General features: G+C 42.5%; 1 protein-coding gene across 1 annotated transcript in view; it reads right to left on the bottom strand.

Annotated features, from left to right (window-relative positions):
* Positions 1-6,634, bottom strand: part of LOC130173663 (GDNF family receptor alpha-4-like) — a 57,221-nt gene extending 50,587 nt beyond the window's left edge. Inside the window, exon 1 of the mRNA XM_056383101.1 lies at positions 5,315-6,634. Within this exon, the coding sequence (XP_056239076.1) occupies positions 5,315-5,354 (40 nt within the window). The 5' untranslated portion in view covers positions 5,355-6,634. The remainder of the gene's footprint in view (positions 1-5,314) is intronic.
* Positions 6,635-13,900: the final 7,266 nt, after the last annotated feature.

Genomic DNA, 13,900 nt, shown 5'->3' with positions numbered 1-13,900 from the left:
CACACACAGCCAAGGAAGCAGAAGCCAACACACCATCTGCCGCCCCTGTGTTTGAGCTCCAAATCCCAGTTATCAACAAAACACACAGAAGACATCCAAACTTCCCCCTGGATACACCAGAGAAGAACGCCAACACACACACACACACACACACACGCTCTCTCTCTTTCTCTCTCACACATACACCCACACACACCTCTGCACCCAGATCAGATGGAACCAGGTGGATGGAGGCCAGTTAAGTTGCTCATTTTTCATTAAATGTGACAGAGGAAGGAAGATGGATTTCCTCTCTTCTTTCACCAGGTTCATTCACCTCATACACTTCAGTCCTCCTCATCTCTCTCCCCCACTCCCGCGCTTTCTCTCCCCCTCTGTCTCCCCCCTGACCTGGGATGACCGCCTCTCCTGTCCCAGCATTTTTTACACTTATCATCAAAGCAGGTTTATAATGCTCATTTCTCTGGCCTCATTGCTCTTCGTAGAAGTGTTGCTGTCTGTCACTGGAGGTCAGTACAGATAAGACGACCCCCCCCCCCCGCGCTTCTCTGGCTCTAGCCCCCACACCCACCCCACCACTCCCTGCTCCCTGCCTGGTGGAAGGACTCCTGTTGTTCTCAGCTCATGCCCCTGCTGCGCTGTGGAATCATCAGTAATAGTTGTGTTACCACAGTAAGATAACCCGCTCTTTCAACACCTGACACCTTCCTTTAATTTAAAGTAGGATCCAATAATTCATATTAATGATTAATGTTTCATTAGAAGGTCGATTGCTGCTCTTGGTGAAAACAGTTGTGTAACATCAGACTGGCTCAGCAGGACCCTGGTTTTGGACCTAGTTACTACAGTGGCCATGATACTGATACTAGTCTCAGGAATGCCTGGTCCTGCCTAAAGTACTGGATCAGGAATGAGTGAGTATGTGAGTCTATGTACTACGTCATGTATTGATAAACTTTATAGTTTAGTTAGCCGTTGGCAGAGGTCACTAATAGGTGGACCAAAGTCTATGTCCAGACCCTGATGCTGCCCTAGCCGGAATTGGATCTATAACCCATAAATGACTGTGTTTTTACATCATCTCTACACCAGCTTTTATAAATTTACTGGAATTCCACGATTCCAGTGGAATCTCCATGAATAAAGGATTAGGTGAACTTTGACCCACAGATTGTCAGGACCTGGGTTCCGTCTCAAAAACCACATCTACCATAGGGCTGGGTTGAAAAAATCAATTCTCCCATTAAAATGGATCTTCATTTAATAATCCAATATCGATTCATAAACCCAAGATCAATCATTTAATGTATGTCTTTTACACTCTCCTGTGGATGTCTGAGGCTGTCACAACAAGATCTTTTCACGTGAGCGTAGGTGTAGAGTTGCCAGCGCCTCCAGAAAGACGCTCCACCCCTTTTTTTCCTTTTTTTTCTCAAAGTGATGAAATAAAATATCTGCAGTTTGCTGATTCCAGTTGAAATATATTTACAGTTTTAGGAGCTTGAAGATCCAATCACTTTGTGTAATTCATGTTGAGAACTAATTAAAACAAATGAAACGGTCGGAGTTGTCATGTTGTCGTTTTAGGTGTATTGATTGATTTCCAAACCTCAATCATGCAATGAGCAAGAAAACATTCCACCTTAAAAGATGCTGGGAGCCGCCGGTAGCCTCTGAGCTGCTCAGTGAATTAAATGGTTAATTAGTGAAGATGAAACGACAGAAAACTTCCTTTCATTCATTATTCACTTCTGACACTTTCTTTATCTGTGATGCAGTTACACAGAAACATGACAAAAGTCAGTCTGTTACACTTGGACAGAAAGCTAGCTTAGCTACGTTTTCATAGCCTAGCCTGTTAGCTTCACCTGACCTCTGTCTCCACTACAGCTTCTCTGAATGGATGTTTCCAATATGGCTTCATTTTACCGACAGGTCAGTAAATGCGTGTAAACTTGTCACTGTAGGAACAGAGGTTACATAACCTTTGTAACGAGCCGCAACTCAAGCGTGCGCGTGGACCATAGGTGTGCTCCGGTACATATACAAACAGCACTACACCTCTGCACAGGAGACACAATAACATGACAGATGAGGTCCCAATAAAGTCAGTGGCAGGTCTAAAGACACATGTGAAAAGCACCTGTTCATACATACTGTAGCCGGTGCACTACAGTATGTTAACAATGCACATTACACTTATTGTTTTTTGAGATGCGTCTAAATTGTCGGTCATGTTAAATAGACGGTGTATTAATGTAACTGCTTTGTGTCCATTCATAATGTCAACATTAATGTTTTTAATAATGCATCAGGTTAGAGGAACAATTTAAAGCATTAGTTCCCTGAGAACTTCATTCATATCCAACAAAAATTTATGTTGTAACTGAAATATCTCTGACTGAATCAATATCGAATCAAACCGGATCAAATTACTACTTTACTACCAAATTACTTTCTGAATCGGAATTGAATCGATTCAGGAAATCATTGGCAATACCCGGCTCTAATGTACTATATCATCAGAACCTGAGTTTGGTCTCCAGCTACATCATCATCTCCTGAAAGTTTAAAATCAGAAGGAATTCTCTATAACATGAACTAGCTATGAATAAATAATCTGTGAATGTTTTACACTAAAAACTCAACTACTCCTCCTCATCAGGACTGTGTGCAACTGGTTTGATCACATTTGATTGACCATTGATTCAGATGTTGCTAAACTCTGATTGGTGCATGGCATGGGAATACGGATAGGAGGATAGGAGGATAGGAGTTGCTGTGTTCATGTAGGAGCCCGTCACTGTGGTAAGAAGCTGATCCAGCCAATTCCCTGTGGGAATACTTCACTCCTGAAGTACTGGTATCAGTGGAGGTCTTCAGAAACCCACTGGTGGCGTCTATACCCCCCCTAATAAAATACACACAAACACACACACCTGTGTGCGTGCCGATAAGACGTCAACCACTGCCGCTCCAAATGTGTTTGCACACTGGCATCGGTTCACTGCACTTCCTCATTGAACGACTTGAACAATTTATTCTGACGCGCCGCTGAATCCGAGGGGGAATTTAGATTGAGATGGAAAAAAAGGAAAATCAGACACGACCTGAAAGCCTGGAGGGGGTGGGGGGGGGGGGGGGGGGGGGGCACAGCCCTGCTGAACACAGCAGGGCCGTGCTGGAGGACAGACCATCCTCATGTTGCTCTCAGCAGCAGTACAGCAGGGGGTCTACACAAACCATGGGACTCCTGTGGACACCTGGAGGCTGTGGAGCAGCTCTATAAATGTGAATTTATATTAGTGTAATGTGATTTTATTTAAGTCACTTTAAACATCAGTCTCCATGTTCTCAGTGAGGTCAGGTGACAGTGATCAGCTTCACTTAGCAGTAGTATCTGTCTCTTAACAGTCAGATGTGGTTGTGTTCTGTCCTCTCAAACTCACAACCACAGAAAACAAATCAACCAAACACAACATTAAGATACAGATCTGTCCCTGTGTTTAACCTCACACTTTGTCTCTAACCTCTGTATACAGGTTAGAGTTAAACTGCTGCTGTTAGAGTCGGCTCACCACTCTGCTGTTATCTAATCTTCAGCTTTCTGGGTAGCACACCTGTGTAGCATGTAACCACAGCCTCCACTTCACTGTGCTGTTAAAGATCCTCTTTTCTTCTTCATTTACAAGCTGTTAGTGCTCACACACACACACTCAAATCACTGCTACACAACCACACAAAGAGGAAGAGTGAGGTAAACAAGGTCATCCTCAGGACATCATCACACCCAACACTAAGTTAATTACTGAAGTGATCATTAAAAAGCTGCTCCACTGTGAGTACGAGCCCAGCCCGCACATTCATCCTGCAGATACTGACAAAGATCTGGTTTTATAATCTAGTCTAAACAAAAACTGTGTTTCTGTGTCTCTGAGAAAATGTGATATTATTTATTTCCAATCTTCAAGAATCCTTTCAGTTAAAAACCATGATCAGAGCTATTTAAACACATGACGAGGAAATGAAAGCATCCGCACGATAACAGTTAAATCTGTCAGATCGTCTTCATCAGAAGAACCGCAAATGGAAAAATTACAAAAGATGAAAAATAAGAAGAACGTTCTACAGTTTATAGAACATGTACTGTAAAGAAAAGAAGAAATGTGTTGTAAATGTTCCTCTGAGGTGAAAATCATCTGCGGCAGTGTAAAGATCTGTACAGGAGAACAACATGTCGGCACAACTGGAGACAAATATTTCACTCAGTCTGTGACTGCGTATAAATTCATAGAAACTGTGACTCCACAGAATCAGTTAAATTCCCTTTGTTTCCAGCTGCTGAAATACACCAGAGACTATTGAACACTTCAGTCATGAGAGCAGAAGGAGGAGGTCTGAGGTTCTGGTCTACGGATGATCAGAGTCTCCTCTTTTTTCCGTAAAGTTATTTATCTCATTCACGGAATTAACATATTTATGGAGATTCCATTCGGAAATTTTAAAGGTGTACAATTGAGACATTCTGTCAGTGTGTATTTACTTTATTATCACAACTCTGTAACGGAAAATTCACTTTTTAACTTGAAATATTTATATCATTATTATTATTTGTATTTTTCCTGCTTTTTCATTTACAAATGGGACAAAATATGACATTTAAAAAAATCACAGTACTATAAAACTAAAACCTGTTTTTTAAGACAAGCTCATTTTAAAATATTGTATTTTCTATATTGTAGGTAAAAATGTTTTTTTTTTTTAGCCTATTTTGTATTTATTATATTTCTATTTTATTATTAAAAAAATACTTTAAGCTTGTATATCATCATACAAACTAAATAAATGTTAGTTTTTGCTGTGCTTGTGCTGGGATAAAACAACACAGTCTGGGGACCTGACTTCATCAGTGAGCCGGTCTCTGGGTCCAGGGTTTGGGTTCAGGACTCGGAGCTGAAGGGCGTAGCCTAGCGGCGTTTAAATCCAAAAATATCGTAGTTATTTGTATTATTTTACCACAGGTCAAAACGGAATGATTACATGAGACTCTGGTGTTGGAATACTCAGTAACAGTCGTGTGAAGAATTTCTTCTTCTGCTGAAAAACAGTTTTACATCCTCGTGGCTCCAGGACTAAAGTGAACCTTCCCGGACCATACCTGGACTAAGGTCCATGAAAGTAGAGAATAAAGAGTCTTTACTGTGAGGTGAATGTGAGAGGAGAGGGAGACTTTACTCTCAGAGTTCAAACAGACTGGTGAAGTGTGTGGCCGCAGATTAAACCTCTTCTTATAAAACTGAAAACCTGAACCCACCTGAGAAGAAGAGAACCAGCACAGTCCCGAGCAGGATCATGTTGGTTGTGTTCGTGACACCGGAGGGGGCAGAAGGAGATGTGGGACTGGACCTGGTGCGTCCTCGGCTGGTCCAGCAGCACCGCTGTGCGCCCCGCAGACAGACTCCGTGCCCGCCGCTACATTCACACCAGGCGGACACACCGGCCGTCCAACCGCCTTTTGTTCTCCGCCTGCGACGGTAAAGTCCCTCAAGTTTGAATCCCCAGACGGAAGCAGCAGCCCCGGAGGGACGTGGACAGAGCAGCCTCGGTGAGTGTGTGACTGAGTGAGTGTGTGTGTGTGTGTTGGAGCCCGGGCTCCAGCTTCACGCCGCGCTGCTCGGAGGAATCAGCTATTGGACGCAGGAAATGTCAGGCGTCACCGGGCTGCAGCTCTGCCCGCGGACAGTCATCATGGCGCGGCTCCGCTGGTGAGGAGGTCCCGGCACACTCTGTGATCATGATGCTGACAGGCAGAGGAGGCAGGGGTTATTAACTGGAGATATCCCTCCTCCTCCTCCTCCCCCCTCCTCCTCAGATCATCATCATCATCATCATCATCATCATCACCTTTAGGGACAGTATGAAGAGAAGTTCTGTATTGAGGTCATTAACTGAGTGGTCATATTGTATTTTTAATTATCTATAATCTCGTGACGTCACAACACTTTGAAGAGTCTGATGTTTTCCTACACCCAGAGGAAAAGATGACCCTCACATTTATTCATGAAACACATCTTTGCACTGATAATAACAGTCAAATCACTGACACCATTAACTCAAAGATGAATGGTTTCACTGCCTCCACAGCCGTCCACTGGAACTGCATGTGACCATTTAGATTTCACATACACTGAAACAGAACCAGTCTGATATAAGACCAGCACAGTACTGTAGTACTGTATGCAGCTGAAAGAGCCTTAAAAGTGGACAATGAAACATTTTTGCATCATGTAGCCTACAGACATCCTTTAGCGTAGATGTTAGACTTGCAGCTTTCTGAAAACACGCATCAATTACACTACTGAATTGTGGTCATTAGAAACCGCAGAAACTCCAGCTCTGTGGAGCTCATTTATTCTCACATTCTCACCACTCTGATGAAGCCTCTGTCCTCTGGTGAACACAGAGCAACATTTAGCAGCTAAAGAGGAGCTGGTGGAGACCAAACACAGAGCTAAAAGAGGGGGAACACTGGCTCTGCTGCCCTCAAGTGGACAAAACACTTAAGGTTGTTTGTTCCTTAATGTATATGTTGTCATCAGAAATAAATGTATGTAGTTTCCATTAAAAAACTTGACAGCTAGCTTTAAATAAATGTTATCTCACTGTTGACAAAGATCATCAGGGACGAGGTGTAGATGACCAGAAGTCAGTATGTGAACGGTGTCAGAGGAGGGAACAGCTCAGCGTGATCTCAGCTCAGAGACAGACATCAGATCAGTTCAGACCGCTGAGTTCCACTTCTTCACTTTATATGAACAACATGTCGTCAACATGTTCATGTCCTGAATGTTACTGTTACTGTCTGTGAACTATGAAAGCTCACGTCTGTTGTAGCTATGCAACACACACAATGTTCAAAGAGGCTAATGTTTGCTTGTTTAGGCTAATGTTAACTTGTTTAGGCTAACATAGTGACAGCTCATAGCATGAGCTGGGTGCTCAATATTAGTAGCTACAGTCATCATATGGAGGTGTGTGTGCATGTAGCAGCAGAGCCTGTTGTTTTTTCTTTCTTGCTGTGGTATTCAATTTGGTATCAACAATTGTGGAATTGCAATGATGTCGATACCAATTACCAAATCTCTGGTATTGTGACATCCTTACATGTTCACATCCTGCATAATATGGAAGAGGTGAGTCCATGGCAAAGTCAAGCATCAGCTTCCAAGGCTGAAAAATGAAGCATCAACACTGAAGAACCAAAAACTGCAGTTCCTCTAATGAACGAATGAAGAGTCTGGCTCCAAGAGTGAGTCAATCCCCCATAGCCTCCCATGTTAAAATGTCCAATTTTACAGCAGGAATAAACATGTTTACAGCCTGGTACAAAAACAGTTTTGGTCTCTAGAGCTAATTTCCTCCTTCATGACACCTGTTTATATAAAACACCTGTTTACATTTCATTAAGGACTAAAGTTATGTTGAAGAGTGAGTGCATGCTTGCCACAAACCGACATTCACCGAAGTCTCAGCTCCCCACAGGCCCCGCCCTTTGTTCATTTTTGGATAAGCTGGGAGTTAGGGGCGGAGTCAGACACTGCCAAGATGGCAACGGTGGTGCAGCACACTCTGAGCTTCAAAACCGCTCTTCAGAAACCTGTTGGTGACATCACAGAGGCTACATCCACCTTTATTTACAGTCTATGGCTGTTGTGGAGTCACAGGTACCACGGTCTGTAATAACAGGACGAAGAGGAATGAACACTGTAGAAGTCGTGTAAGGTGAACCTGGAGCCCTCAGGATACATATATATATATATATATATATATATATATATATATATATATATATATACACTGTTGCCCATAAAGTTGGAATAATTTTGTTTTCAGTTTAATTGTGGTTTCATTTTCATTGCGATATGTTCGGAAGAGATTGACTACTGAAGTTTTGAGAAGATATACACTTTATCTGTCAAGAATAAATCACATTGTCAAAATCATTTCATGGAAAGAGGTAAAAAATATTTTATTTCAACTTTATGAGCAACAGTGTATATCCAACTTGTACAGTGTTCAGTCCTCTTCGTCCTGTTATTACAGACACGTCTGTATTTATGTCATGTATATGTATAGAAAAATATACTTTAAGCTATGTTTTTCTAAAAGAGGCACACAACAGCAGACCTTTATATAAAAACTATGACTGAAGACAAAGAGTCTACAGACATGCTCTAGAGAGCAGTGCTGCAAGCTATATTTTAACATTAGCATGCTAGCATGTTCATATCCGTCATTAGTTGAGCAGGTATTTGGTCATAAACATACATAAATATAAATTCTGGCTTGATGATGGCACTAGAGTCAGAGGATCAACAGGATCTGATGGCAACATGAATGTACCAGAGAGGACCAGCATCCATAAGATACATGTTGAGACATAAATGTCAGCCAGAGGAAACATGAGGGAACCATCAGTCAGTAGGATCTCTGCGAACCATTAATATTTCTAGAAAATGTTTGTGTTCATATTTTCAGTAGATATTTATTTCACAGTCTCTGACCTGTTGGTGGAGAAAAAGTCATATCACCAAACTCGGTGGGATCATTATCTGGAGACAATGAATTTCATTCTCTCCAGTAGCAGTTGTGATATTGAAGTAGATCACCTGTAACCCTGTGTGTCAGATGTTTGTTACGCAGAACCATGTGTGAGGCTTGGTCGGAAACTGTTTGCTTTCAAAAAATAATCAATCAATCAATCACATGATGTAGTTACACAACAACAAACAGCATGTTGGGAGATTTTTGTTGTCGTCTTTTTTGTGTATAAAAGCCAGTAACTCCTCCCTCACAGGACCCTGCTGATTGGTCCAAACCTGATGATCACAGGTCACAGTCTGGGAAGATGATTCTCATCTGTGAGAAATCTAGGTTACAACACAGTAGTGATGGACTAACATGACATGGAGCAGTTAGCTGGTGTTTTATGTTAAATGACATTGTATAACCTGTCACTGAAAACAACCTTCACCATCATCATCACCACAGTCTCCTATATGAAGACTTAGAGCTGGCGTGGCAGGAGACCTCCATGTTGGAGCCAGATGTGGTCACAAAGAGATGAATGATGTCACTGCACAGCCTCTTTTGTGATGTCACAGTGGTTGTTATTTGTTGTGATGTCACTCTGCTGCTCACCATATGTCTTCCCCTGGAGAGACGAGGCTCTCACTGATTAGCTGAACAGCTTGTTGCCCAACAGGCCATGAGGTTCAATGACCTCTGGAGGTGAACAGAAGGGCATGTAATCTACTTGATGAGACAAGGTTGTAACACTTGTGTGTGTGTGTGTGTGTCTGTGTGTGTGGGTGTGTGTGTCATCATGAAAATGGACTATGATTATAGTTAACGACATGTAAGTCAGGCTGAAGAAGCTGTTAACATATGAATTAAGTGTTCTTCCTCTCATTATCTCCATGTTCACTGTAGATCTCAGGCTCATGATCCTGAGGTTTCATCATGTTTCTGTTGTTGTCAGTGAGACTGTGACTCATCAGCGTTTAGCACAAGAGCATCACTAACACACATAAACACAGTCTCGTCTCAGCTTCTTCTCTCACCAGTTACAGAGTACAGAGTTTCAATGTAATTTAAGATCATACATGATGGTAGACTCTGTGTGTGTGAGTGTGTGAATGTAAGTGTTCAGGTCAGTGTGTTACTGATGTTTATGGTTGGTCACCAGTAAAAGTGTCTCATCCAGCTCCTCCCACCTCCATCTTCATCTTCACCTCCACTGAAACCAACAGAAACCACTGCACAACAGAACAACCAGACACTGTGAGCAACAGTTACTGGACAGAAGTTTCTCTAACTCAGACACAAAGGCACACAAATAAAACAGGTCATTACAGGTTATTACAGGTCATTAGAAGTAATTGCAGGACTTTAGTAACAGACTTTAAAAACTGTTACTTAGATATGAATCATCTCACATTATACATTTTATTCGTTATGATGTTCCATTCCTTTTGTTAAAGAAGCAGGTTGGTTGGTTCAGAACACAATAGCACACAACATACAGAACATGGAGAAGTCTGGTTAGACATCAAAGTGAAATTCTCCAAATCTTTCTCATTAGCTGGGTCACTGACAGACAAGTTATGTAACTAGCATGCTAATATTCAGTTACTTCATGTGGTTCATCTATAAAACATGTCTCCCTCTCAAAGCGTCTAAACAAATGTAAATTCCCAACAGGAATCTCCCTCCTCTGCTGTGACATTGACTTGTTTTCTGCTACTTGTCAAGCATTCTATAAATATATATATATGTACACATACACACACACACACAGATATATATATATATATATATATATATGTGTGTCTGTATATATATATATACACACACAGTGTCTTATACATTTATATATATATGTAAAAGACACTGTATACAGAATATATATATCTGTCCTCTGCTCTCTGGGCAGGGCTGCATTTAGGACACACACACACACACACACACACACACACACACACACACACACAGAGCGAACAGCAGAGCACAGAGGCTGTGCTGGACACAGAACCAGGTGAAGTACAGATAATTGAAGATTACTAGAGTAACTATCACAAACTTTACTGTAAGTGCAATAAAACATAAAAGACCAATAGTCCTGCACAATATGAGGAAAATCTTATGTACGATGACACCGTTCAATATTGCGATGATGATATGACTTGCGATAAATAAAAAAATATTGAAATGTGCATATACAGTTTTGCTGAGTGAAGCTGAATGAAGAACACAGACAAAGGTTACTATCTGTCATCTCCTCCGTCCTGCTCCCTCTCCTGCAGGTTACTCTGCTCAGGGGGGGGGGGGGGGGGGGCTGCTGTCTCAGGCTGTCCATAGCCATGGTAACCTGATCCAGGACAGTGTGCAGATGTTCCAGGTGCGCCTCCCAAGTGGGACTGTAAATGACAATGTCATCCAGATATGCTACATCAGAACCCGTGCAGCAGAAATCACAACGCACCTGATCCATAAGCTTTTGGAAGCACCGGAAACCAACCCAAATGGCAGGACTGTGAACTGGAAGGTGTCCTGAAGGCAGTCATCTACCTGGACCACTCAGTGAGTGCACTCCTTAGGCAGATCGAACATGGTCAAGTATTTTGCTTTTCACAGCTGTTGAAGCAGGTCATCAATTCTCTGTGTTGAATAGGAATTGAACTGAGACATTGAATTCCGGTACCTGAAGTCAATGCAAAACCCTGTGCTTTCATCCTTCTTTGGCACCAGGACCACTGGGTTACACCACTCACTTCTTGAAGTCTTGATGATCCCCAGGGACAGCATCAGGTCAATCTCCTTTTTCAGTGACACCAGCAGACAATCAGGAATCCTGTAACCAAGTTGTCTCATAACAGCACCTTCTTTAACAACACAAGAGTAATCTCACCTGAAGCTGTTTGTCTTCTGGGAGGTGGCTGAGGTCAAGGTCCACCATAGCACCATTTACTTCCTCTTCCTCTTTCAGGTTGCTGCGCTCACTCCTTCGGGAGATTAATATGGAACAGTAAGATATTCTGTCCAGGGATGAAGGATCTCTGCTGGGCTGATTGATTGTATCAGGACTTCTGCTGTTGCTGGGCCACTGCCATGTGTGACTGGGCAAGCTCACTCATTTCCTCCAGCTGTTCCCTCATCAAGGCAACATCCTAAATCAAACAAACTGTGTGATATTAAATGTATAAGTGTGACTGACTGCAAATGAAAAGAACCTGTGTTGATAACAAGTTAATGGGGTGAATAAGGAGGATTGGAATAATGTTATCCTGTGTCGCTGTGACCATCACATTGTCCCATAGTGAAGAAGCCCATCACCCCTAAACGTTTGCATGCATCAGTGTGTGTGTTGGTTTTCTGAGTTCTTGGGTCAAGACAAGTTCAATGAAAATAAATAGTATCTTAGCGACATAGACTTGGATGATTTAGTACGAGGATTATTTTACTGAACCTGCACCTCTTCTCCCAAATTAGATGGTCTTTAGAGGATTCACTAGAGTACAATACAAACCAGCTGCTTCCCCTCCCTCAATGAGATCAAAGCTAAATCAAAGCTATATAGTAATTGTCCATGTTTACTGTCAGGGTGTTCCTCTCAAATGTTCAGAACTATAATGTGAAAATCACATGGTAAAGATATTTCTGAACTTTACAGTCAATCAGAGTCAATGAGAACCCAAGCCTTCTTTCCTTTGTGATACCCTCCAGGTCAAAGGACAAAAGGCTGAATATCTCAGCTCTTGTAGGACTCTTGTGTGACAGGCATTCGACCCCTTAATGATTCAGCATTAAACTGAGAGCTGTGGATAAGGCTGTCCAGAATGAAAACACGTGGTTGGGTCAGAAACTGTCTTGGCCTCATTTTCCTGTGTTCTCCTCTGTTTTCCTTCCCTTGAAGGAACCTTGATTAGTTAACTAAGAAATGCGAGTTAGCATGGCTCGTCAGATAATGAGTGAAGCAGTAGCGTGTTGTGAGTATTTGCAGCACATGTGTTGTCAAATTGATGACGATGTTTTCTGAATTTGCAGCGTGTTTTCTTAAGCCATCGTACCTAACACTCCCGCTGTCTTCCAGGCTTTGGTCATTGATGTACTCAGGGATTTCCTGAAACAATTTTGTTTTTGCTTATTTGGATGATATTCTCTTTTTCTGTAAGAACATGACTAAACACATTTCTCATGTCCACCAGGCTGTTAGAGAACAAGTTGTTTGTAAAGGCAGAGAAGCGTGAATTCTATAGTCAGACTCCTGGGAGACATTATTGAGAGCGACAGGTGAAGACAGACAGAGAGGCCAAAACCCACCACACACAAGCTACCTCTGAGGTTTTTTGGGCTTTGCTAATTTTTATAGTTGCTTTGTTAAAGACTACAGCAGAGGAGGCACCAGCTCTCACCAGCTTACACCTACATCCCCTTCACTTGGACAACTGAAGCTGATTCCACCTTTTCCTGTTTAAAGAGCCTCTTCACTTCAGCACTTCTCACTTTTTTGTGAAAGTTGTCACCAGCAGAGCCAAGTTACAGTGTGTAAGGCTGAGAGCTTTTGTTAGTAAAGTTGGTGCTGGAAGAGATGTGGCACTGGCAGGAGGAGACTGAGCAGTATTTAGTAGTGTGGACAGATCACAAGAACCTCACCTTCATCCAGTCAGCCAAATGGTTGAACTCCTGCCATCTTTTTCAGTTGTCTCAATTCATCCTGGGTCCTGGAATAGCAAGCCTGATGCTGTGTCTCAACAGTACAATGCAGGGGAGTCATCTGCCAGTCCTGACACCATTTCTTCCCCCGTCCTGTGTAGTGGCGGCAGTGAAACAGGCGATCGAATGAATGGTGAGAGAGCTCCAGCAATCACAACCCAGATACTGGTCCAAGTGAAGTCTTTTTGTGTCTGACTCCATTCACAGGTTTTGCATTGGGCCCACACTTCCTGGTTTGATGGTCCTGGAGACAACTGCACCTTGAGTCCTCTCAAAGCCACGGGTGGACTACACCTGTAACTATGTCTCAGCCTGCAGTCTGCGCCTAAAGCAGGTTACCACAAGGTAACACTGTCATACTCATCACAGTTAACCATTTCTCTAAAGCAGTGCATTTTTGATGTCCTTCTTGAGCTTCTTTCACCCTGATAATCTGCAGAAGTTGCCCGTGTGTTCAGACTTCATTACTTGAGGTAGTGTCTCAGACAGGGGTCTTCAGTTCATCATCATGTTTGAGAGTATTCTGTGAAGCCCTGGGAGCCTCCGTCAGTCTGTTTTCACCCTCAGTCAAGCAGCCAAACAGAGCGCTAACTGCTTTATTGAGTGTTACTGCACCCCTGGGTTA

This window comes from Seriola aureovittata, chromosome 8 (genome assembly GCF_021018895.1).
Source record: "Seriola aureovittata isolate HTS-2021-v1 ecotype China chromosome 8, ASM2101889v1, whole genome shotgun sequence".
NCBI classification, from domain to species: domain Eukaryota; kingdom Metazoa; phylum Chordata; class Actinopteri; order Carangiformes; family Carangidae; genus Seriola; species Seriola aureovittata.
The sequence above is the reverse complement of the archived record's forward strand: the minus strand, read 5'-3'. Positions and strand labels throughout refer to the sequence as shown.